This window comes from Mytilus edulis, chromosome 3 (assembly GCF_963676685.1).
Source record: "Mytilus edulis chromosome 3, xbMytEdul2.2, whole genome shotgun sequence".
NCBI lineage: Eukaryota > Metazoa > Mollusca > Bivalvia > Mytilida > Mytilidae > Mytilus > Mytilus edulis.
Window position 1 is genome coordinate 57,422,710 of NC_092346.1, and position 27,984 is coordinate 57,450,693.

The following is a 27,984-nucleotide window of genomic DNA, read 5'->3' on the forward strand; positions in this document are numbered from 1 at the left end:
AGCAATTAGAATTTAAAATTTATTTCTTCACCTAAGCTCTTGACATACTGTATAAAAAGTGTGTATTGGGTTAGGTATAACAATATGAAGAAGAAGTAGTTATAAATCTTGAACAGCAATAAATGCTACAGCAAAAATGTACCAGTACTTATGATATGAAATACATGTATCACACATAGGAAGTGAAATAGACTATCAGATGAAAAAAATGTCATAACCAGTAAACCAGAACACATTCATTCTATAAATCAGATATCTTGTACTTGATCTGTATATTATTTTTGATTATTTTATCCATTTATCGTTGACCTTTATTCTTGCATTTTATACTGATTGTTAAATTTATATCACAGAAATTAGCCATGCAGCAATAAAAATGTCAAGTTGTCAGTTATAATTGCCAGTTAGTGTATAATGAATATATGATATTGAGGTTTATCTTTATTTTTTAGCCAATATGGACCAGGGAGAACTTGCAGAACAGCTGGCTTTGGTAAGTTTTTATTAACATCATATTTGTATATCATATACTTACCCATGTAAAACTTTTAGTAAATTGTTTATCACAATTTTTGTTCTCAGTTCATTTTAAGTTCTTTACCATGGTCGACCATGTCATATCTATTTATCCTGCAATCAACCTTACTACTATACAAATACAGGTGTACAGATAACCAAAAGTTGTACTAGACTCTCAGAGACTAGACCTTCATAAGTTCATAGTCTCGGACTCTCCTGGTATCCTGCTTCTGTTGTGAGCCAACAGTTATGTGCAAATGACTGTTCAATTTGGGACCCTCAATGTGGCATACATTTTTAGTTGTGTTGATTTCATTTAAAATACAAAGCTCAATGTTAAATTGAAGAATTGAATCAATATTTGTAAAGTGTAGGCAAACATAAATGCTACAAAACAGAAATTGCCTTTTCTCTTTCTGTTTGAAAAGCTCATTTTATTTCCTTATACTATAAGAGTATTGTATGTCAATTTGTTATAATAAATGATGATAACTGATTTCTGGCCAATACATTTTGATTTTTTTATCAACTTATGAATATATTTAATTTGAACAAGTAAGTGATATTGAGCGGTTTGATATAGTTTCGAAATGTGTCACTTATGAAATATAGTTCAAATTTTCCATGAAATCTACATGGATTTAAAAATTTGTTTTTACACTGGAAGAAAGAGGTTATATTTTATCTTCAATAGAAGCAGCAGGTCACCTTATTACCCCCTTAAAGAGTTGTTGCAAGGTTATATATTGTGCAGAGTGTGTACCACTTGCCGTAAATGGGTCAAATACCTATTTCAACCGTATATAGCTCGGTTATAGTTTTTACTTTATTCACTGAAGTATAATAGAAAGGACCTCTCACGGCTCTCAAAAATTTCTGTTTGACAGAATGTTGTGGTCATTTTTACTTGACCACAACAGGAACTTGATTTCCTGTCTTATCTGGGAAATAAAACAGTTACCATGATATTAAAGTGTTACAAGTCTTTATGTTTGGTGACAATAAAGACATTAATAATGTATATTAATATGGGAAAATATGTTTGACAAGAACAAGCTTGTTTCTTTAGATTTTAACATGGGAAAGACTTTTCTCTAATTTATAAATGAGGTCGTAAGATGGATTTCACCCTACATAGTAATTAATATAATAATATCCTTAATCAATTACAATCTGCAGCAAAAACATGACAGTAACAGGGAACATCTTTGTAGTTAACAAGCTCAGTCAGATCTAGCTTGATTGCCAGTTTTATTATTGAAGGTTTTGTGGTTCTCTCCTTGGGATATTACAGCTTCCGCCACTTAAATAATACTGACTGCCATGGTTAAGCCAATTGTACTAAGTGTTGTTAAACATTTACTGCAAAATAAAATAAATTACTGTAAATTTAAAAGAGGGAATACAGAAGTTTGAACAGCAATTGTTAGAGAGCTAAACCTTGTTCCACTATAACATGATTATGATAGTCATGAATATAAATGAGATATTTGCCACTGGACATTAAGCAACCATTGTTAACACAGTGACATAAAAAAAAAACTACCTTTAAAATAGTAGAGGGTCTCAAGTACATTGTGAGAGACATTAAACGTAGGTTTTATTGGCCATGCATGGTCTTTTATATGCCTGTAGCACCTCATCAGTACATGGTAAAATCCATATGTGCATTTGATCAGTCTTAAAAATGGACATCATATAATACATGTACTGGACTCAAACTTGTCATCAAGTCTACTTCCAGTTACATAGTAAAAAAAGAACAACTATTTACTCAAATGCATAAGAAATCTGATAAATTGATTGGTAGCTGCTGTAAGTCACTGTTATGAAGGTTTTTTTCCTCCGCTGTGCTAACAGTTACCTACCTCCCCAAAAAATCTTTATATTGTATATGTGACTTCCAGAAATCAGATTATACAGTCCTGTTTATAAGTTTGAAAACACCTTATAAGCTGTAATTATTTGATGGTCTACAAACTGTTGTTTCATACTTTGTGGTAATATTGACTGCGATAATAAGAAACAAACAGTTATTTAGCTTCACAGTACCTGCAAGTAAACAGATGTTTATACCAGAACAGTTACATCCAATGTGTATATATATATAAACCTTGATCTGTCTTAGAGTTTGAATTGTAATGAAATATTGACAATGTGAAATTATTCAAATACGATGTAGGTCAAACATGCCTTGTTTTGTTTGATGCAGCTGTTACATGTAGTTCATGAAATTGTGGGGGTGGTATTGTGCAGTAATGAAGAAAAGTAAAATAATACTTTAGTAATCAATAACATACAATATTAAAGATTTTTGAGATTTACATATTTGACAATTGTCGGCAGTGTTGACTCATACAGAAATGGCAGGTAAACTCATATTTACAATTTATCGTTTTATTTTGTTTATATGCATAAAGTTTTCCCTTGTCTAATGAAAAAATGTTTCAAAAGTACTTTTAATCATTCTGTGGTTTTGCTGATTCCTGAAGATTTCTGTGGTTAGATTTTACCTTCAAAATCAACATAAATCAATCAGTTGCAATTTTATACTGGATCCACCTGGTGGGATTATTTTTTTTTTATTAGTTTGTATGATTTTATTGTCTGGTGATGAATTAAGAAAATTTGGACTAGAGTGTAACCCTCTTAAAATAAAGTATTGTTGTTGTTGTTGTTGTAGCCTAGCACATCTAAGGGTATTATGTTGAACTTAGCTTCATCAGTTTGAAAGAGAGAGAAGTGGTTAGGGTATTCCTGAGATGGGGTCTACTGGTTTGTGGTAGGAAAAGTCAGTTAATGAATGTTTATTTCTTCTTAGTACTCTAGGAAAACTACCAATATTCTATAAATCTCCAGCAAAATTTTGGGAATAAATGGAGTTTTGAAGTATTAATTAAATGAAACAGCAACCCAAAAGCACAATTAAATCTTAAAAAAAAAACTGAGAGGTTGTTATATGGTGTGAAAGATTTTTTCAAGATCAATGTTTATTATAAACCATGTTCACATTTTAGTCATACAGTTGAACAAGTTGAACTGTAAGAATCAACCCAAGATTGTAGAAACAAAATTAATGGAAATATTAAATTCATCTGTCAATCAAGTAAAGTATTAATAGTACTATAAATACTACATTGTAAATACTAGTAAAATATTTGACTGATTTAAGATTAGGTCATGTGTAGAATAATAAATTTGATAATCTACCAATAATACAGGGGTTATTAAAGTTAATCAAGAAGTAATAAGAGAACATAACTTGTACAATAGTCACACTCTGGGATAATACTTTTCTTCATAATTCGGCTTTATAACCTTGATAAGTCCAGTATTTAATCATATATTAGTCACGCTGCATAGTTATTTTAATACCCAACGAAACAATTATAAAATTAGCTGTCACTTTGTCTGTAGGCGTTGTATAATTGTTTCCATTATAAGTTATGGTCATCTAGTGCAAGGCTATCTTTATTCAAATTGAGACAGATTTGGCATTCTTTGAACTTATATAATGTTTCTCCCTGAACCGTTCGATAGTCTACTTATTTGAAGTCTACAAGTAACCTGAATAAATGTAAAGACGATTTACTCCTGTTACTTATCACTGTACCCCTGGTAATTATGTAAAACTTGTTCATAATTTTGCTTTTGATTATATAAGCTCAAGGTCATAAAATGACTCTTCTTAAGTTAACAAAATATATAAGTGATCCATTAAAGAACAATAAACAATTGTAAACACAATGCATATATATATATATAATTTAAAAGTCTCAATTTTTTTCCTATTTGTGAAGCATTGTCTAGACAATCCTATATCCTTGCTGGTTGGTTTTGTTTATGGGCTTGAATTTTAAGATCTCTTTGCGCTTTTTCATTCTAAATATGGAAGTATTTTTTTATTAAAATTAAAATTTAGATGTTCATCATTCAACATTCAAGTTTTCTCTCCAGTCCATACATTTTGTATTATGATGAATTAATACAAAATGTTTGGACCAGGAAACAACCTGAATGTGTACCATATCCAAGCTAATTCAATAGACCACTTTTGAGTTCTGTCCTTCACCGGAAAAGTTCATTTAAAATGCTAGCCTTTATGAGGTCATATAACAGATAGAGGGAGTTGCCTGTCTGAGGTTATACTTACCCTATTAAAGTTCATCAAGCTACTGCATGATTGCCATTATGCAGGATAAACAGTTAAACTAGAAATAATGTTTGTTCTGTAGGTACTTGATCTCAATTCCTTAATGGCAGCAGTGTCGAATAGCAAATACAAGAATTTAATTTGCCAAATACAGTATAGCATCATATTTTTTCAACCACTCGATCAACATGGAAAGGAAGTGACCCTAAATGCACGAATGTTGTTCACAAACCCAAAGTTTTAGATGGAAACTCAAAAGTTATCTATTGCTATGACAAAGTCACAATTTATTTCATAGACTGATGGGTATATATGTGGCACTTACCAAAACACCAAGAGTGTGTAACAGAAAAAGAGGCTTTTGTTGCTTGGTTTGGTTATGAAATATATTTTCCTAATACATTCTTCAATGTTATTGACTCATACATGTAACAGTGTTTATAAAAAACATGCCAAGTTACTAGACTATTAAAGCAACTGTATATTGATTAATGTTATCATAAATTATGCTAAATCTTCTTTTTAATGTAAGGAATTTGAAATTTCTTAGTTCAATAGACCTGAAGCGATTTAATCACTATAGACCAGCTAGTTTTACCACATATAAGACCAGCTAATTTAAATAAAAATTTGACATGCTGGTTAGAGAGGCATAGACTATTATACTTGAGATATATCATAAGTAGTCATCTATCACCCAATACATGAGTAGTTTGGTAATGTCACTAATTGGGAGGAAATTTAAATTCTGACACTGTTGTCCTCTTTAATGTTGAAAAGTAAATGTGACCTTATTACAAAATTTTAATTTACATGCTAGAATTATAAGACCTTGAAATTTATGTTCTATTGATCATAAGTTTATATATTTGTACCTCATGCTATTCAAACTTTATTATATGAATAAAAAGAGAACTAAGTTGTATCAATGTGTGTTAGTGGGAGAACAACCCAACAATACTATTAAAAGAAGGATCGGTCAACATATTGATCTTAAATTATTGTACAGCCGTTCATTCCAAGTTTGGTGTGTTTGTAACCTTTTACAACAGTTGTTGTTTCAACACTGAATAAAATTGACAAAGTAAAATATAATATTCACTTTTCAGTAGATTTCAAACAGGTTTGAAATTAATATTTAGAAATCAAATGCAACTGAAAAGGTTCATTAGTATTGTGGCAGAAGTAAAAAAGGGGGAAGGGTGTCAATCCTATACCAGCACTCATAAAGTAAATTTATATAAACATGCAAGGTTAACTTGTATTCCAAGTTATTTTTTATTTTGTTTGAATAACTAAATTCAATTTTATTTAAAAGAATATTTCCTTCTTTTAATACAGTATTTCTCTTTCTAAATAATATTTGGCCTAACTTTTATGTAGATACAAAACAAGGCAGATGTACAAACTAACTCTCCACTACAGTTAGGCTTTAACACCAGTCTGTGCCAAAAACTTATTCATCTTCTAGTCCCAAAACTAATATCCAAATTTCTCCCTATATACCTATATTTAAATTTTGAAAATTTTTACTAGTCTGAATCAATATTAACTAGTCTGAGGCATCAGACTAGTGGCTAACGAGCAGACTGTAACACTATGTTAAATATTGCAGATGCTTGAGATGTACCAAACCAGTGCAATGCATGATTTTAAATGCAATATTCTTCTCCAATACATATCAGGTTCCAGAATTAGTGCAGACAATGAAACCAGGTCTATCTTGTTATATTGAGAACAGTGCAAAGATACAGGTTATCTCCCCTTTCCCTTTCATATATCAGTTTCTTGAAATAATGCATAGGTTTACATTTCCATGCAAGAACATACAGAGATACATTATCCATAGAAGTCTCAATTTGTGTATTTCAGGTCCAAGAAATGGTACAAGAAATGAAGCATGGGTTCTCCAGCGCCATGGAGGAGCTTGCTAAGATACAGTTTGGGGATCAGAAACTTCAACAACAAATGACCAGTGAACGAGACCAACATGAACTGGAGGTGAAAGATTTAACCGGTGCTGTCAATCTGTTAAGAGTAAGTTTCTTAGTGGATTAAGTGTAATTTATTTATAGATAATTACCAGAATCAGAATGCAGAAGACAGATTATGAAAAGTTTGAAGGTTCATGATGATAAAGGTTAAAGCAATTGCAATCATTTATTTTGTTTACATTGATGCTGTTTACTTTTTGAAATACAATACTGTTATGACCATTCTAATGCAACTTTGAAAGTGTTGGCTTATATCCAGCCATTTCATCACCCATCAGTATACCTAAAGAAATCTCTTTTTTTTTCATTTGAAAGCTGTCGTTCAGAATCTGCATTACATTGTAAAAGAAAAAGTTACCTTATGAACAGTACCGTTTTATAATAAAATGAAATATTCCACTTGTTACAATGAAAAAAAGACTAAACATGGGAAAAGTGAACCAAAATAAAATAGAAAAGTTTAACGATTTCTTAGTTTTTGGTCTTTTTAGCACTTTAATGAATTGGTACAATGCTTCCATATTAAACTTCATACACATGTACTTTGCTTGATACTTCACATTATATGGTGTACCTTTCTGTGATGGATCTTGTAGTTTAAAGAGATACAGAGACGCACATTTAAATATCTTATAAATATTAAAACATTTGTTAAATAAAAAATTCTTTATTTTCACTTTGCCTCATGTTCCTTTTCTTGAGTAAGGGGATAGGACTGTTTACACTCTTATCTCTGGAAATAATTCAAATGAAACCATTGTATAAATGATTGCTTTAATAACATATTTAATGGTTTAGAAAGGAATTTTGATTTATTGATAATTTTGTGAACTATTTATGAACCTTTATATTGATCAACCAAAGGATGAAAACAATCTTTTCAAGGGTGAAAAGTCTTTTGAATGACAAATATTACTGAGTGATTAGAAAACTAAGCAGTTGAAGGATTTTCTTTAAGTGTAAAAGGATAAGCAAGCTATGAAAAGAAACCAATTAATTCATAATGACCTCATAATCAGGTTTAATATGTATGATCCATTTTTTTTTTAATTTATATTTGTTTGTTAAGAAATGGGAGATTAACTTAAGGAACCCTAAAGTCTTGATGAATATATTTATTGAATTGATAAGTAAAAGTGAAATGCCCATTTGTATATTCAAATCGTGGTTTTAGATAGACCATTTTCTCTCAAACAAAGGCATAATGGTTTCCTGAGCTATGTTAAACGGAAAATTAGAAAAAAATACTGAAACAGTTTTTTTAGGTCATAATTTTTCATAGCTAACTGATCATGAAACATCATTGGTTCATTGGTTTAAAAGATTAAAATTATATGGAAAGTATGTACTTTTATTTATATCAACTTCAAATCTAATTGACATTCAATGTACATGTACAACATAACGATATCAATACTTAGTACGAAAAAGATCTTAGTTTTTAATTTATTCCTTTGTTAAAGTTTTTCAAAGGCGCATTGCATTCAGTTTGGAAAAAATCAACTTTTGAAAGCCAAAGTAGACTTTTACCTTTGAACCTGTGCCTTTGTCATAGACTGGTTCTTCTATATTTAGTTCTGTAAAGTATGTAGATTAGGCCAACATCTAGTTGTCCCCATGAATTTTTCCCATTTGCCAAAGTAAACTTATAAATTGAACAGTAATCTGAATGTACATGTATTTTTGGTAACTTAAACATAACATGCATAGTAATCAAAATCTTTTCTCTACTTTCTTCCCCTTCTTCATTGCAGGAAGACATCAAATCTTTTTCATCTCAGCTGAATGAAGTGAGTGACACCCAGAAGAATTTAGAAGAAAAAGTAAACAGTATGGAGTGGAAAAATAAAAACTTTATAAAGGAAGAACTTGAAAGACTTGGAATTTCTGATAAAAACAGGTAGAGCACAAATAAATCAACTTGGCTTTTATCATCATTCATTTCTAGAACAAAAACTGTTGAGCATGCCTGCTGACCGGCCAACATGGCTGCTGATACTATGAATAGAACATTACAGATGAAAAGATAAAGCTAATACATAGGAGAACAACTAAGGAGATTTTATTTCTTATGTCCATACTGCTCCAAATTTTTTTAAAAGACTAGTCCTAAATATTTTCTTATAACTTGCATCAGGAAAATAAGTAAATGAGATTTTGTCTTATTTCTCAACTGATTTGAATTGACCTTGATGTTTAGTCCCCGAGGGTATCACCAGCCCAGTAGCCAGTACTCTGGTACTGGCATGAAAATACAGATTTTTTGTGTTATTAAATTTGCTGTTACAAAATGTTAAAAAATATTATAAATTAAGGAATGTATCTCCCTCATGCAAAGCTCTGATTCCTTTCACGGATTTGGCTATACTTTTTTGGAACTTTTGGATTATAGCTCTACATCTTTTATATAAGCTTTGGATTTTACATATTTTGGCCACGAGCATCACTGAAGAGACATTATTTGTCGAAATGCGCATCTGGTGCAGAAAAATTGGTACTGTTAATGTTATTAGACAATATATGTTATGCTGGACTACTCCTCCCTTATCCAGACAGGAAGTTTTGATATTAACAGGATCCTTTATGTAAAATGTCCCAATAGAAAAAGGACAAAAACATTTTGTTTGGGCTTGTTTTTCACAGAATCCAGTATGGAAATAATCCTCATCAGATTATATTAATTTGACAAATGTTTTTGTATTTTTATCATGATGGTTCTTTTTTGTCTTCAGGTCATCCCCTGCACCAAGTCGTAATAAGAGGTCTCCTAGTCCAACAAAAGATGTTTCCCCAATGGTTCATCCATATCTAGCAAGCTTACAACAACAGCAACAGAAAAGTAAGTAGAGATGTGTTGTATTATACAAATAGGACAAATAATTATACCCCACGCAACGAAGTTGCGGAGGGTAAAATGTTTTTGACACGTCAGTCGTACCGTCCGTCCGTCCGTCAGTCAGTCAGTCAGTCCTGTTTCTTGTCATCGCAACTCGTCTCAAACCACACAACAGAATTTCACGAAACCTTTTCAGATAATAAGGTCATACTATGTAGTTGTGCATATCGACGGGAAATTGCGATACAATTTTTTTTCTAGGAGTTACGCCCCTTTGAACTTATTTACTTTAATGTACTACTGCAACAGTTTGTCATCGCAACTCCTCTCAAACCACACAACAGAATTTCACGAAACCTTTCAGATAATAAGGACATACTATGTAGTTGTGCATATCGACGGGAAATTGCGATACAATTTTTTTTCTATGAGTTACGCCCCTTTGAACTTATTTACTTTAATGTACTACTGCAACAGTTTGTCATCGCAACTCCTCTCAAACCACACAACAGAATTTCACGAAACCTTTTCAGATAATAAGGACATACTATGTAGTTGTGCATATCGCAGGAAATTGCGATTCAATTTTTTTCTAGGAGTTACGCCCCTTTGAACTTATTTACTTTAATGTATTACTGCAACAGTTTGTCATCGCAACTCCTCTCAAACCACACAACAGAATTTCACAAAACCTTTTCAGATAATAAGGACATACTATGTAGTTGTGCATATCGACGGGAAATTGCGATTCAATTTTTTTTCTAGGAGTTTTGCCCCTTTGAATTTATTTACTTTAATGTACTACTGCAACAGTTTGTCATCGCAACTCCTCTCAAACCACACAACAGAATTTCATGAAACTTTGTAGATAATAAGGACATACTATGTAGATGTGCATATCAACAGGAAATTACGATTCAATTTTTTTCTAGGAGTTATGCCCCTTTGAACTTATTTGCTTCAATGTACTTCTGCAACAGTTTGTCATCTCAACTCCTCTGAAAACACACAACAGAATTTCATGAAATTTTGTAGATAATAAGGACATACTATGTATATTGACAGGAAATTATTATTCAATATTTTTTCTTATACTTATTTAATTTCTCCAATGACAATGTGGGGACGTGGGGTATGTGAGCGTGCTCACTAAGGTTCTTTAATTTTGATATACAATATAACATATACATATATTACTTCAATTATATTTTCTATATAAAAAAGATGTGATATGATTGCAAATGAAACAACCTTTCACAAGAAAGTAAATGACACAGAAATTAACAACTATAGGTCACCATACAATCTTCAACAATGAGCAAAGCCCATACTGCATATTCAGCTATAAAAGGCATTAAAATGAAAATGTAAAACAAATTCAAATCAGAACCCCAACAAAGATTTAAAAACTATCTGTGACCACAAATTTATAAAGAATTGATAAATTGTATTATGCCTTCTAACAAGGAAAAAAAAGGATAAACTCAAAATGTATGTTGAACATTATTATTGCCACAAGTCTAATACTTGCATAAAAATTGACAGCTCATTATATTTTACCATATAGTTCATCAGTTTTCTTACTCTTTATCAAGAATATTTTATCCCGAGAAAAAATAACAGCAACAAAAACAAACAAAAGGACCCAGTATCTGTCACAAAAACTTGAAGCCTTAACTTCAAATCAATAAAATTTGCAATTCTTCTTATGCACTCCTTATGCTGTACTTATACAGATGTTGAAGAAGATAACCAGTCAATAACGGCTTTGGCTTGTAAGAGTTTGAATTTGTCCCAGGCTCTACATGAGAAGTGTTTACATCTAGATATGTCAGTATCTACCAGTGATGAAGAGGAAGCTGTCAGAATGTCAAAGGTAGGTCAGGGTAGATAACTCAGATTAACATTATGACTTTTTCACATTTTAATGTATAAAGTCAATTTTAACAGTTTCTTGTTTTATTATATTTCTTTTTGCATTCTTATAACACTTTTAATGCACACACATTTTATGGATTCATTTTGCATATTTGTATTAATTTTATTTAAAAATGCAATTTATAATTTTCAATACAGTAAAAACTGACTTAGCCTGACTTGATGCAAATTCCCTGTAAAATATTTTACTTGCTTGTCAGAGGATTTACAAAGATGAGATTAAATCAAGTTCCGAAAAATTTCAAAAAAGTTGTTTAATGTTAGAATTCACATTCATAAAGACAGGACATATTCAATTACAATGAATTGATAGTTTTATGGTATTACAATTTCAGATGCCTTCATTTCCTGTAGCAGTGAAAGAATCAAGCTGTAAGTTGTAAAGAAATCAGAAATAATTCATATATAAGTATAATGTATAAGATATCAAATATATCTATTTATATTTAACTTATTGGATTTTGTTTGCAAAAATATTTGGGAATAAACAAAAAAGAAATCTGGTGGATTTAACTAATGGAATTTTAATCTGAATATCTACATATTTTGATAAGGAATTTTAAACCTTTATAATTGAAATGTAAATATTTTACTCTACACATTTGTTAGCTTGTTTAGTGTTTAAATGCTCATATCAGTTTCTTTATTTTAAGATAATGGTTAAAATGCACAGATTATAATTTAAAAAGGACAAGTGGCATTAAGGAACATATTTGACCCAGATACAGGTCAATAAAAAAGTTAAAATTTCCCTGGTTCTATTTCTGTTTGTTCTTTACATATGTAAGGATTAAATATCAAACATCCATCTGGTTTCTCCATTTTCAATGCTACTATTGCAGAGAATTACTTTGGGGCTCGATACAGATCTTAATGAGGGCCCTAAGTGGCCAGGTGATCTAAGTCACTAGCTAGTCAACACTGAGGTTGTGAGTTCAAACCACGATTGTGGGTGTGCACTCGACTCCAATCTTGATTGACTAGGGTTCTTACTCCCTTCACCTATAAAAACTGACCGCCAAGAAATAGCCAAAATGTGGCACTTAAAAGTGGTGTTAAAACACCAACAATCAATCAATCAATCAAGCAATCAATCAATCAGAACTTAATGCCCCTTGTCCTTTTCATCACAACATGGATCATCATCATCATCATCACTATATTACCTTAATAGCCCTCATGTTGTTATGCTTACATTCCAATGCATGCTTTTAATGTTGTGTTTGCTAATTAACACCTGTTTAGTTTTCACCTTGATTGTCACAGATTATCAGGAGACACACCCATTTGCACCACAGAAAATCCCACCACATGAACAGCTTATGGAAGAAGGTAATACTCAGCATGTATTTTGTATATGGTTTAGTTTGTGTGCAAAATGCTTCAATTTGTATTTATACCATGATACCCTGCTATTTTCATCCTTTATTATGAAATAAGATCGAATTGCTGAAATACCCCCGCCTAAATTATAAGAAACTATGATAAAAAAAACTACCCATAATATCATGGTATGAATCAGATACCTTCATCTGCAATGTTTAAAACTTAGTACTGTGGATTCATTTATTTTCGTCAATATCAATTTTCGTGGATTCAGGAAAACTTATACATGTTCGCGGATATTTAATTTTGTTGTTTTGCTGAAGTCTGCATACACACTTATAGAAAATTTGTTATTTGTTGAACATTTAATTTTGTGGTTCACCTGTACCTACAAAATCCACGAAGATTGGTATACAACAAATAAAAATGAATCTACAGTATATAAAGTTATGAAATGCTTCCACTCCAAGCAAGGATGATATCTGCTTTTAATAATGTCGATTTTCTATTGAAATACAAAATACAAAATATAAAATATGTATTTTAATCGAAATGTCATATACCGTATATTTAAGGTTAAATCAGTTCTTTAACTTTTAAAATTTTTCTTTTAGTTATTTAAAGAATTTCCATGACATAAATCTGAATTACAATTCTTTGCAATGTTGTTCAAGGTTAATTAATTTGCATCTGAGGTTCCTATTTTTACATAAATACAAAACAGCAGAACTATTTGTTATAGTACAAACAAAATGATATCCATGAGTTTTTATTATTAATTAGTTATAATGATTTTAAATGATAATATGAAAAGTAATCTTACAGATGGTTTAATTTATGGGTAAAATTCAAGTATAAAACTAAACAATTCCAAGCACTATCTGTGTCACCTGTCGTTATATGTAGTTGCCTATTGAATAGTGCTAGATCTTTAATACACCATGCAAATGGCCTCTAGTTATCACAGAAGTCCTAAAGTGTTGAATATGTACTAACTTTCCTTTTGCATTGCAAATTGATACCATATTATATCTCTCCAAGTATGAGAACACTTAGTGGAAGTTTTCCTCTCCAAGTATGAGAACACTTAGTGGAAGTTTTCCTCTCCATGTATGAGAACACTTAGTGGAAGTCTTCCTCTCCAAGTATGAGAACACTTAGTGGAAGTTTTCCAGTAATTGTTTTCACCAATTTTCCATGTTTCTTATGCAACAAAGATTACAGTTTTTCAATGTGTGTTTTTGCGATCATAGAATGACAAACTCTAATAAAATTTGATCAAAAGCCAATTCTGCAAACTAAGAATGCAAGTTTCATTAGTTATATACATGTAAAATACCCTACCACTTACATGTAAACAGAAGTTATAATAAGCAAACATCTTTAAAATTAGGAAGAACAAATTGAAGTATGTGATGGCTTCATGACAACAAAATACAAACATAGAAAATCAATTTAAAGTTTAAAAACTCATTTGCATCAATTTTGATTTGATTTCCATATGTCTGTTTTATATTCTTTTCCCGTACTGAATAGATTAAATGCATTTTATTTTGGTGGTTTGATGTCTATTTCAGTTCTTAACCATCTAATGAAACATTTAAATCCACTGTTGAACCTGAAGTTTCTTGTATAAATTATACATATAAAAGTTCTTTTTGAGAAAATATTACATGTATTTAAATTCTGTTTAGCTCATTTTATTTTCCAATTCAGCTTAATGTGTTTGAATCAAAATTAGATGTTAATTCAAAAAACAAAGTCTTGCTACATAAATGAAATCCATAGTATTTATTGTTTCAGTACAAAGAGAGAAGATAGCACAAGAAATGGTGGATGCAGAAAAAAGTTACTGTTCTCACTTGTGGACAATTATAGATGGGTACATGAACACTTTACGACAAGAAGAATTAATGAGTTCTAGAGAATTATCAGAAATGTTTCCTCCAGTCATTCCACATATTTATGAACAACATTGTATAATGCTCAGGAAAATGGAAGAACGTTTGTTAAAATGGAAGTACAGTGGAATTATGGGAGATTTGTATGTTAGATTAACAGATCCACAAAATGTAAGAACAATAATATCAACAGAAAAAATATAACTATTTAATGGTTTGGGTAGTGAGTTATTACATTGGTGTATTCTGGGTGTATAAGTAGACATAGATTAAAACTATACATTTCATTTGGCATTTATATTTATAATTTGATAAATCTTAAAATAAACCAAAAAAATCCTGTTGTGATTTCAAATTACAATTTATTTCAATGCAATGGACATCTGTTACTAGCTGGTAAAAATCTCTCTGTACATAGATATAAGTAGATGTGGTATGATTGCTAAAGAGACAACTCTCCATCAAAGTCACAATTTGTAAATCAAAATCATTATAGATAAAAGTACAGTCTTTAACAAGGAGCTTTGGCTTACACCAAACAGCAAGCTATAAAGGGGCCCCAAAAATTACTAGGATAAAACTATTAAAACAGGAAAATCAACAGTTGAATCTACATAAAAAAAGACGAAAATAAGAAACACTTAAAACCCACACCAATAAATGACAAATTATCACTGAACATCAGGTCAACATTAACTTGTCACTATTTAGATATGGATTGACAAGATATTTGCAGAATCAACTGGTGTAGTCACATCATAAAGTCATATGAAAGATTTTGTCAACTTATTATGAACTGTTGCTTTTTTTCCTAACCGAAACACATCAGATGTTATATAGAAGTCACATGTTTTTATTTTCAAGATCTGTAAAGGGGAGATAACGTTTGATTAATAATATTTTTAATTTGTATTTACAGATAGATGGTTTAGCATTGTATAAAGATTACATTACAGAATTCCCATCAGTTATTAACAGTATGAATCTATGGTTTGCTCAGTCAGCAAGATTTAGGGATATTATGAGGGTAATCCATCAACTAGATTTTAAGTTCTTCTATCTATTAAACTATCTCATTGTACCTTCACAGTTGTTATTAGCAAGATTTAGGGATATTATGAGGGTAATCCATCAACTAGATTTTAATTTCTTCTATCTATTAAACTGTCTCATTGTACCTTCACAGTTATATGAATAATACATTGAAAACACATACAGAAAATAAAGTTAACCTGTCCGAAATCTGTTTTTAAAAAGGCATTGCACTTAATGTATAAAACACATTGCAACTGATGGTAGTACATTGTATTTTCTAAGATTGTAAGTGTCAAAAATCGATTTTGTTAAGAATTTTACTTTATACTGCAATCAACTTTTAAATTTTTTTCTCATTGTTTCAAAATGAAATTAACCTTTGTCTAGGTAATATGTTATTTTTGATACAGATGAAACTTTACATAGTTAAAGAGCACTACCTAAGATATACATAAAGAATAGTATCTCTGTGAAGCTTAGCAAAGGGAAGATAACTAAGACTTACTTTTGTATTTAGTACTGTACCAGTGTTTTCCTTTTTATCGAGCCTTCGACTTTAGTCGAAAAAGCGAGACTAAGCGATCCTACATTCCGTCGGCGGCGGCGGCGTCCACAAATATTCACTCTGTGGTTAAAGTTTTTGAAATTTTAATAACTTTCTTAAACTATACTGAATTTCTACCAAACTTGGACAGAAGCTTGTTTATGATCATAAGAAAGTATCCAGAAGTAAGTTTTGTAAAAATAAAATTCCATTTTTTCCGTATTTTACTTATAAATGGACTTTGTTTTTCTGCGAGGAAAAATTACATTCACTCTGTGGTTAGGGTTTTAAAAATTTTAATAACTTTCATAAACTATCCTTGATTTGTACCAAACTTGGACAGAAGCTTGTTTATGATCATAAGATAGTATCGAGAAGAAAATTTTGTAAAAATAAATTTCCACTTTTCCGTATTTTACTTATAAATGGACTTAGTTTTTCTGCGAGGAAACATTACATTCACTCTGTGGTTAAAGTTTTTAAAATTTTAATAACTTTCATAAACTATCCTTGATTTGTACCAAACTTGGACAGAAGCTTGTTTATAATCATAAGATAGTATCAAGAAGAAAATTTTGTAAAAATAAATTTCCAATTTTCCGTATTTTACTTATAAATGGACTTAGTTTTTTTGCCAGAAACAAAACATTCACTCTGTGGTTTAAGTTTTTTAAATTTTTATAATGTTCTTAAACTATCCTGGATTTCTACCAAACTTAGACAGAAGCTTGTTTCTGATCATAAGATATTATTCAGAAGTAAATTTTGTAAAAAAAAAATCACTTTTTCCGTATTTTACTTATCAATGGACTTAGTTTTTCTTCCAGTTAACATTACATACAGTCTGCAGTTAAAGTTTATACAACATTTATTAGATTCATAAACTATCCTGGATTTTTTACCAAACTTGGAAGCTTCTTTCAATCAAAAGACAGTATCGAGAGGGAAATTTTTATTGATGTTTTTCCTCATTTTGTTGAGTCTGCGATTAACAGCAAAAGTAGGCGAGACACTGGGTTCCGTGGAACCCTTACAAATTTTTTTTTAAATGTCCACCCGTTTTTTTTTTTAATTTACTGTGGGTGCACGTGGGGGTCACAAAAATAAAGATTAGTATAATATTCACATTTAATGGAGTTGAACAAACATAAATAGACGTAATCATATTAATTGTCAAATATTCTTTGATTTGATTTTTTTCAACAATTTATCTCTTTTCTCTCTTCTTTCATTTACAATTTTATGTCCTGTTTCTTGCTTTTGTGCCGTATTTTTGACCCATAGAACAGTAGTATCCTTCCTCTGTGACTATAAGCCATTTGAAGTCTTGCTCATATTTGTCTTCACTTGCATGTCTTTTCCGTTGTTTGGTTGATTTTTGTTCAATTTCCACAACTTCAACATTACTATCAATTTTATTTAACTTATTTGGTCTAGTATTTTCTTTATCATCATTGTCATCTGTCTTTCTTGTACCCCGATTGATAAATGAAAACATTGAAATTTGACGATTGGACGCCATCTTTGTCAATGAAAACAAATCAGCGAGGCGCGATTAGTATTCAAATTTTAACGGTACGGAACCGAAAAAAATCAGAAATTTGAAAAAAAAAGCCAACCACCTCCTAAAACGGAAAGGTGGTCGGCTTTCAAAAGAAGGTGGTCGGCACACCCGGCTTAAATGCCGAATGGAAAACACTGTGTACTGTAGTATTATATATTAACTCATTTAATTCATACATAAGATTTACGTTAGCTTTTATTTTGAAGGGAAATTAAATTTGTTCAGTAATTGAATATTTATATTTTCAGAGTTCATGTTTAGCCTCATCCAGTATAGTACCATTATTATTAGCACCATTACAACAGATACCTAAATACTCACTGCTTATAAAGGTTTGTTTTAGAATACAGTGACTAGCCCCATTACAACAGATACCTAAATACTCACTGCTTATAAAGGTTTGTTTTAGAATACAGTGACTAGCCCCATTACAACAGATACCTAAATACTCACTGCTTATAAAGGTTTGTTTTAGAATACAGTGACTAGCTCCATTACAATAGATACCTAAATATTCACGCCTAATAAAGATTTGAATAGATCAGTTTGAATTACAGTACAGATAAGCAGATTTTACCTGTTTAAAGTCAAAAGAAAAATAAATCCAAAATCAAGGTTGAGCTCAAATAAATACTTCAAGATTCCTGCTTTACCTTTTGTCTTGTAGTTTTCTGAATATTTCTGAAATAGAGCTAATTTCGCAGAAACTTTTTTTGATTGATATTTGTCATCATTTGATCAGACTTTCATTGAATTTATAAGCACTGAAATAGTCCATTTAAACCTTCTTTTGAAATATTTTGAGGGAAAAATTATCATTTTATTACTGAAGTCTTGTACTGTTTTAGGAAAATGTGATCATATTGTATGCTGTAAAGAGCAATTATTTGTTTTTCAGAATATGTTAAAGTTTACCAGTTCAGATCACCCAGACAGATATTATTTAGAATCATCATTGTCAAGGTTAAAGAATTTCCTAAATACAATGAATGATGACCTTGAAGGTGCCATGCAGTTTCTAAACATTGGTAAACCTCCTATATCTCGGTAAGTGATATCATACCAGTGTACCTTCCCGAACCATTGTATAATCTTCTGTTATATCTGTCTTCAAAAAATTTCCATCCTTCACCACTGCCAAGCATTAACAAGTGCTTTAAATTCAGAATATAAAATGTATGATTATTGAATTTATTATCTTTGACAACAGAAAGTTACATAATTCAAGATTAACTATTGGGATAACTGTAAAGTAGTAGAATATTCCAACCATAAATAAAAAAGTAAGTTGTAATTATTGGATAGTTCTTTTCTTGACATTTTCCTCATAAGCAAAAGCAGCAATTTAATTTCTGAATTTACCGTATATAATCTATATATGTATGTATGTGCAATCAATATTCAAAATTAGAATCCTTACTTGAGGATTTGCAGTATATATATGTAAAATCCAACTTACTTGTTGTTAATGATGATTCAGGAATCATATTATTTTCAGAGGTAAACTGTCAGCATAGATTGAAAGATTTTTCTTGCCATTTGCATAGCCTCAAATGAAAGGGCTGTAGATGGTTCTGTTTCAGGTTAAAAGTTAATGATACATGTATAATAATAAAGCATGGCAACAATAACTATAATGTATCAAATTCTATTGTTAGGTCCAGAGATAGCGGGAACTCTGTCAGATCACAGTCTAGTGGAAGTAGCTGTGAAGCTAATCGTGTGTCAAGTGCCAGAGATAGTGGGATCCATTCTAATGGTGAAGACATGGGTAGACATGCAGCATCCCCTGCTACTACTAGGAGGTAAATAAATAAACCTTAGGAGAAAGGAAAAGTTAAGATCTTCATAAAGGTTCTAATACATTTATTGCTCATCTTGCACGAAATGTTAAACTGGCATATAGTATGGTGAATGTATGGGAAAAGGGGGAGGGGGTAAATGTGCTGTGTAATCAACTCCTTCTTTATATACATGTTAATAAGTTGAGATGTGAACCTCATGTCTATACAATTAAATGATTTTTTGTTGATTTTCCAGATGGTAAAATCTGATAAATTTCAGTAGCATCCCTGGTTGAGGTTACTCAGGTTTCCCATACAAATACTTTTAGATGCTCTTTCAAGGATTTCAAATACTTATAACCATTTATCTATTTGACAGGTATGTCCTCCAGGTGCTAAGAGATAGAAGGGAAAGAGAACAGACCGGTGAACATTTTCATAATGGACCTGCATTGAATCCAATGAGGCCGAATGTTCATGCATTTGGAAGTCATCCTGATTTAAGTGGACCAGAGTACCATGATTACTTTGGTAATGTCCGTCATGTGCCCGCATACATGCCATATCAAAATGGACAGAAAATGTATTCAAGTTTAACAAAAATTCCAACAAAAAGTCCTGAAAGGGGTCAAGATAAGCCGGCACGTAAGATTAAGATACGTAAGAGACCAGACAGTCAGAAAAGTCTACCACTACCAAATTCAAACTATCTTAGACCTCTAACCCCTCATTTACCTATGGGTGGTTTATCAAGTCGTGACAGTTTTGACGATCAAGCTGTTCCTAGGAAGAAACAACCTAGCAGACGACAGATGCGGCCAGCATCCTCCATTGATTTCTCACATGCAGATATTGAAAGACGTGAAATGTTTGCAAAAAGTTTCACAAATTCAGGAAATTTTAATCAGGAAGACTCTTATCAAAGAGGACGTAATGAATTTTCTCCAGAAATTTATGAAAGAAAGGAAAGCCATCAAGAAAAACTTTATCGTCAGAGTCAACTGAATTCACCACGTGGGCAGCCTGGTGAGGGTAGAGCAAGGAATGATTTACACATGTCTCTTCAGAAACTGTTAGCTGAACGACAAAAAGCAGATTTAGATAAACAGAGACAAGATAATTATGAGGAAAATCATCCATATGCAAATGATCCTCCATTTAGGCCTCTAGCATCTAGTTCTGTAGAGGAAAACATAGACATTAATAATGAACCACCAAAACTTCCTCCAAAAAATGCAGAACAAGTAGAGGATTATGGGATATTTGGAGATGATGACGAGGAAGAGGAGGAGGATGAAGATGATTACGAATATGATGATGATTATCGTGACAGGAAACCAGTGCCAGAAAACCAGAATGTTTCAAGACTGCAAGAAGTATTAGAAAATTCAGATACATCTTCACCAGAACCAGTGACAATTGAAAGTGAACAAAGTGTTTCTCAATCACGATCAAAACATTATGAAATGGATTCTGATCACGAAGAACAGTCACTCACAGAATCTTTGTCTCTTGATCATACCATTAGTGGTAGTTCAACTCATGATCAGAATCTTAGCGGGAAAGGTGAAGAAAGTGAAAAATTGTCAAGTGAAGAAAGAAGTACAAAAAGAGACAGAAAAATGAGACCTGAAAATTTAGTCCCTATGAAACCTGAAAGGAGAAAAACTGTGGCTAGCACTAATCCTATGGAGGTCAAAAGTGAGGAGATAAACAGTGAAAGTGAAAGAAGGCATTCTTTTGTTCAAGGTCAAAAGCCTCCAGAAGAATTTAGAAAACCAGATACAATTAATTCTGAATCAGATAAAAATCAGTTAAGTATATTTTCAGGAGATTCAGACAAGAGAATGACAAAACCATTGTCACTTAAAGCAAGACAAATGGATGCATTTAACATTGCACCTCCTAAGGAGGCAACATTCTCTGCTTCTCAATTGAGGAGTCGTCAAGGAACAGCTAGAAAATTGCCACAGGTTAATGGACGATTTAGTGTTCCTGTGTTTGATTCAAACTATAAATCCAAAATTCCAACACCTCCACTAAGTCCTACAGACAGTAAATCGTCAAAAACAGGAAGTGTTAAAGAAACAAAAATCCCGGTTTACTCTCCATTGAAAAAGAAAGGAGAAAAATCTTCCACTGAAAATATATCCCGGTCAACAGAAGATGTGTCCAAGTTAAAAAAGAAGAGCCACTTCAAGGATTCAATCAAAAGCTTCTTTGGGAGGAAAAGGTAGGATACAATTTAGATTTTATTACATCAAAATGTGGCATGTGGTAAAATGGCAATGCTTCCACAACTTTATGTTCAGTCTTAAATCTGCTTGCATGTCTTGTCTACATATTTAATAAAGAATGGTAGGATTAAAAGTGAATATTTTTCTTGTTCACAGTTTAAACTACAATTTCAGTCAGTTAATAAGAAGTGTTAGATAGCTTTTGTTGTTGTTATTGATAGATAGGATGAATTTAGCACCTTGGCTAAGAAAACATTTAAGTTATTTAGAGTGAAAGATACTATTTGTGAAAACAGATTAAAATATATATTTATTTCACTAAATGTTACAAAAAGTACAGTCATCTTTGTGTACAAAGTTTGGGTGTTTGTTCCATATCACATGCACTGGTATCAGGACCATATTCAAAATGGTGATTTAATTTTATTATCTTTCCAAAGTATGAGCCAAACCTTGAGGGATATACTTTAGTTTAAAAAAATGGGTTGTTCAAAGGTGGGAAAAAATTTATAAAGATCAATGTAAAGAAATAACTTTCCAAAGAAATAACATGATGAATAGTTTTTTCAAAGTTTACAGATGTTTGCCAAAAAAATAATGATTGCATCACATGATAAAAAATAGGTCTTTTTAAATACAGCTGCACGACCAATTGTACTGGTATTTTAAAATACCTATGCAAATTTACAAGGTGCATATTGCTTCTTAAAGGTAAACTTTAAATCAAGATGATACCAATACAGTTCTATGAAGATATGATTTTGTTTTAGGTCGTCAATATCAAAAGAAATGGATATAATCTAGGTACAGCATGATTCTAATTTCAGTTCTTTGGTTCAGGATTTTTGTTCTGATTCCTGATTAATCATTTCAGATTCCTCACAACACTTACTAACCTGTTTTGTTACATTTTTTTTAACTTTATTTTACAAAATTGCTTATGTTTATTTTATTTTTGAAGACCGGGGAATGCAGAGGACTCAGGAAATTTTGAATTTGTATGTATAGCCTTTTTCTCCGGAGCTTAGGTCTTTAGCTTTGCTATGTTAGTTATATCAGATATATTTAGAATGTATCCAAGTAGTTTTCTTTCTTGTTTTACTAAAAAATTTTAAAGGGTTTACTTTGTAATACAATTCCATTTGAAATTCTTGTAAATTTAATTTTTTTGAGAAATCAAATTTTAAAAATTATTTATAATTTACAGAGCATCAACACGACTTTTAAATTTAGAAATAATCAATAACTTGATATTCTTACACAACCCTTTGTGGTCTTCATTGTAAAGCATGACTTATTTATTACGCCATTGTTTACTGCATTTGAGGTTAGAATTACCTATGATTTGTGTAAATGATTCTCATATTTCAGTAAATCATGGTTGCAGTTTTTGATATACCAATTGTCCTTCAATTAGCGTTCTCACTTTGCATGTATTTATTATTCACTTTATTTCACTTTCCTTAACATTCTGTTGCACAATCTAATACATATTATTGTATACTCAGAAGTAAATACACATAAAATATGGAAGTAATACAACCAATGCCAATTGTCAGTATGAGCCGTACACAATACACTCATACCTGTTGATATTGATATCAGTTGGGGTTGCAAAGGCTTTATCAGTCCCCTAATCTGTGAAGCCTAATTTCAGATAATTTTAGATTATCAGTGATCATCTCAACGAGATTGATTTTCTCGCTTGAGCCGGGACGGCGAAATCGAGAAAGGCATTTGAGTTAAGATGAACAATGATAATCTTTTTATCGCTATTTAAGGCTATGACGACGTTGTCAATTTCATGTCAATTTTGTTAGCAACGCCACGTGCATGCTTAGTTTCTAGCGATAATTTTCCATCTCAAGCGAGTAGCATGATATGAAAATTATCACAATAAAAGATCAAAGGAAAAATGCACAAAGTAGCGATAAAAAGACTTATTTTAGGTTTATATTCAGGTTTCCATTCTCAATTTTAGTTGAGTGTATTTGATATGGCTTTTTCAATATCAACCTTTATTTCAACCCTCAACCAATATAAACCTATGAGCAGAGCTTTTACTGTTAGATTAAATTGGTGTCTCAGGTTGATACTGCTGTGATTTTGACAAAAAATATTCTCCAGCCCTAAAATACATTGTTAAAAGAAATAAGATCAAAATACATTTACCATGTTTACAAACATATTTCTTCCTTTGAAAAATAAATGTACTACTCAAATAAAATACAAAGATAAATAAAATCTAATTAAAAGGGAGTTAGGTGATTGTGGGTAAAATAATGGTGCATTCCATCAGCCTATTATTTTTGTGACCTCATCTCATTAGGCTATTGGGCTTTTAAGTGTCACCCTTGACTGCTGTAAATCTGTTCTTCCATCTGTCTTTCAGTCAGTCTGTCCAATTTTCATTTACACACTCCCACTTAAGTTTGCCTCATTCAAATTTTATGAAACTCTTCCAAATGCTAAAAACCACAACAAGCAGACATAGTTTGAATTTGGGTTGTGAGTCATTTATGGTTTTCGAGTTATGCTCTTTTTTAACTTGGAAAATTCCAAAGCTTGAGCAAGGGCATTCCTCAGACACATTCTTTTATTTCTAAAACAGTTGCTACTGAAATGCATAAAGCAGACTGTTTGCATAGGAATTTCTTTCAGAAATTTGCATTGATTAATTGCTTCATCAGTGCAGACTAAGACAGAATTTTACAGCTTTCAGCAACATTATGTGTTTTACATGTTTTTCTGTTTTTGTCATCTTAAAGTATTTGTAGCTATTTGCTTGAATTACAAGATGAAGGGTGATCTTGAGAATGGTTTTATTTTTTGAAAGGATACATAATATACTGCAGTCAGAATATATATTAGTCATCAGGGGATATGTGTCAAATTACCAATTGACTTGAGTTCTGAATAAAATATTGAAAAATGAAAAGAAGGTTTTGTGATAGTTTTATAGTTTTGTGTTTTGATGTAGAATATTGAAATTTCTTTGACTGTCATATGAAATTTGAAAATAGTTGTTTGAAATTAATTTGCTTGCAATACCTACATCCTTCACAAACTGTTCCTGTTTGTTTGTAACAAATTATTAACTTCAACACCTGTACTTGTTTGTTTACAAATATTGAGAGAATTTTATTACGATTTATTTATTTGCACTAATGCAGTCATGATTTGGGTAGATTTAGAACAATAGATGCTTCATTATGTTTAATTTGAATACATCCTTCGAAAAAAAAAGTACATGTATGAAGTTTTTTATAAAGTATATTCATTTATATTCACAGGAAGACCGGCAAATACAAGTTTAAAGATCTTTCGGCATCAACCAATGACTTGTGGATGGGAGGATTTGATAATGTGATAGACATTGATATTGCAGAAGATAATAACACTATATACCATGAAGAATTTCTATCCACCTTTCCACGTACAGCCTCGGCAAACAGAAATCCACCTCCTTACAATTATTTTGTTGAAGAACCTTGCAGTGCTGTCTAAAGCTTGTACTAATACATTTACATCTTGCATGATAGGGTATCCATGTGAATGGGAAGAACAATACTGTTCATAATTATTTTGTTTTGATCCAACCGTAGAACACAAAGTTTTATTATTTTCAATTAAACTGTGTAAGATGAAAAATGCAATCATAGTTTTACATTCTTAATGAGTTTTAACATGAAATTAATTCTTTACCTTTTTTTCTTGTTATAATACATAGTTTTGGCCTTCCCGAACATCACATATAATTGTCATTCATAAACATTTGTTTACATGGGGCACCTGCATTCATCTCTCATGAGGTCACAATTATTATAATTAACTTCCAGGGGAACATCTAGTTAATATTAATTGCTTGTTATAGAATGATTTCAGCTGACAAAATTTACATTCTTTTTAAGTTGAAAGACTTATAAAAAGTACAGTAAGGTAAAATAATTATGTCACCTTTATGGATAATATAGATTCTTGATATCTTTATAGTAACACATTAAGAATTTTGATAGAATTAAAGCAAAAGATTTTATTCATAAAAAAAAATCTTTAAAACTTTTATTTAGTTATGAAAAGAACATCGGTGACCTCTTAGATAGAGTTGATTTGCATAGGTTTTTCAAATTAAATCTAAGGAGAGGAAATGGTTTCTGTAAAGATGCAAACAAACTGCTTGTTTTTCTTTCGAAATCTTATGCAACATTTTCTTCAAATTCTGAAGTGTATTGATTAGCTCATTAGAGGGTGATGATATCAATTTTTACTGAAACAAGCCCTGTGTTTGTTTACCATTATTAAAGTTTTTATAATTGTGTCAGAACCTTTCCTCTCCTTGCACATTTTTACCTTTCGTTATTCCATCATTTTGCTTAAAAACCAGCATAATAAGCCTCTTGCATGTAATTCCAATTGCACATGCTGTTAAGGAGTTCTTTTTTGTTCATTTAATGTGTTATATAAGAGAGAAAAAATTAACATTATAATTTGAAATGTTTATCTGAACAAATCTTGCAAGGTGAAAGATTCTAGTAACAAATGAACTAGAACTAACAACTCTACAAACAGTCAAAAATTATACAACCCCTACCAAAAATTTCAAAAATAGATAAATATAGTTTTTGCATTCAAAATGTCTTGAGAAAATGAAGTGAAAATCTTTATTTAACAACATTTTTGTATGTTTATGAATTTGGAAAGGCTGAATACACCATGGCTTTTGAGATTTTGTTGACATATATATATTTTGTTGTGTATTGTTAGATAAAGAGAGATCAGCACCTTAAGTTAATTGAACCATGTACAACTTATGCAATATAACCAATTGATTCACTTTTGTCTTTAAGAAAAAGCATTTATAATATTAAATATGCATTTAGAACAGACTTTAATAGTCAACCCTGTTAGTTAAGACACCAAATTGTATACATTTTTATAGTGCAATATTTATCATTGTTAACCAGTATTTGTTTATCATCATCCGTCCACATTGGAATCTCTTTTTAATGTAAATTTGATTTCAAAATCAATCATTTATTCATGCAAGTTCTTTCATTCTTTATACCCCAAAATCTCTTTTCAATGTCCTAAATCTCTGTGACATAGAATAAAAGATTTACTCTAGAGAAATAGAAGAATGACCAATAATCTGTTAGAGGAAACAAAATTTAAGTATACTTGTATACATCTAATTTTATAGCTAAGATGTTTTTGTTTGCTATATTTGATGAAATTGTAATTTAGTCTATTCTGAGTTTGTGGATCCTGTTCATCTTTAAACAGGATAATCTGAAGTTAGACTTTTAAATTCAAGGTAGAAATAGTATAAATAAAATAAAATCAGGTATTGAACAACATTTACAAAGTTCAATTTGAGATAATTAGAATGCAAAATAATTACTTCTTGCCCAAATCTTTTAAGTGCCAAATCAAAAAAATATTTGTATAGGTTTTTGTTGTGATGTGTAGTTTGTTTCTACTTTGTATGGGGTCAGGGTCTTTGGAAGTTTTCAGTAGTTTTCAGAAGAATTGTTTCAGCCATTGCACACTTTGACAAACATTCTATTATCTGTATGTCCTACTTGTTCATCTCTCCATTATGGATTTGGAAATTTGATTATTTTTAGATACAATTTAGATTTAACTTGAATAAGTTTAGTCATGATTCACTATAAATTTTCCATCATTTTTGAGTGTTAAATTAGCAAAAATAGATCTGTTATCAAGATTCTCATAATTTTCAAAATCTAATCAGTAATCACCAAACAAATTACTTTGTGAGAAAAATCTGTTGTTAAGAAATATACATGACACTGTTTTACATTTATGCATCAATACATTTTCTAATTATCATTGTGAAGTAGATCTGTACATAAATCATTGAATCAGGTCATTCAAGTTTTAACCAAAGTCACATGTAGGAAGAAATAACTTATCTTTGCTACATACAGTGCTGTATTGATATTTTTATATTTATACATTCTTGTCTTCCATATCTATTTTTAGAATGCTATGTCATCAAATTTTTAACATGATCATCGAATTATAATTAGATTTGTATTTATATTTTACAAAATATACAAATTATGTAAGATATTTTTCAATATTTCAATATATATGTAAACCAATGAATTGATAAAAACACTGAAATGA

At 30.9% G+C, this 27,984-nt stretch overlaps 1 protein-coding gene across 15 annotated transcripts in view; it reads left to right on the top strand.

The window, feature by feature from the left end:
• Positions 1 to 27,984, top strand: part of LOC139516922 (uncharacterized) — a 40,557-nt gene extending 12,573 nt beyond the window's left edge. For 6 of the 15 annotated variants that reach the window (XM_071307377.1, XM_071307376.1, XM_071307373.1 and 3 more), the window contains 14 exons: positions 453 to 493; positions 6,545 to 6,709; positions 8,421 to 8,566; positions 9,399 to 9,505; positions 11,239 to 11,378; positions 11,776 to 11,812; positions 12,707 to 12,772; positions 14,570 to 14,838; positions 15,587 to 15,694; positions 18,059 to 18,142; positions 18,709 to 18,857; positions 19,469 to 19,615; positions 19,974 to 21,827; positions 25,125 to 27,984. In XM_071307377.1, the coding sequence (XP_071163478.1) occupies positions 453 to 493; positions 6,545 to 6,709; positions 8,421 to 8,566; positions 9,399 to 9,505; positions 11,239 to 11,378; positions 11,776 to 11,812; positions 12,707 to 12,772; positions 14,570 to 14,838; positions 15,587 to 15,694; positions 18,059 to 18,142; positions 18,709 to 18,857; positions 19,469 to 19,615; positions 19,974 to 21,827; positions 25,125 to 25,338 (3,527 nt within the window). In that variant the 3' untranslated portion in view covers positions 25,339 to 27,984. Of the gene's footprint in view, positions 1 to 452; positions 494 to 6,544; positions 6,710 to 8,420; positions 8,567 to 9,398; positions 9,506 to 11,238; positions 11,379 to 11,775; positions 11,813 to 12,706; positions 12,773 to 14,569; positions 14,839 to 15,586; positions 15,695 to 18,058; positions 18,143 to 18,708; positions 18,858 to 19,468; positions 19,616 to 19,973; positions 21,828 to 22,601; positions 22,636 to 22,792; positions 22,830 to 25,124 lie in introns of all 15 variants that reach the window. The other 9 variants (XM_071307383.1, XM_071307374.1, XM_071307384.1 and 6 more) reach the window with 3 other exon arrangements.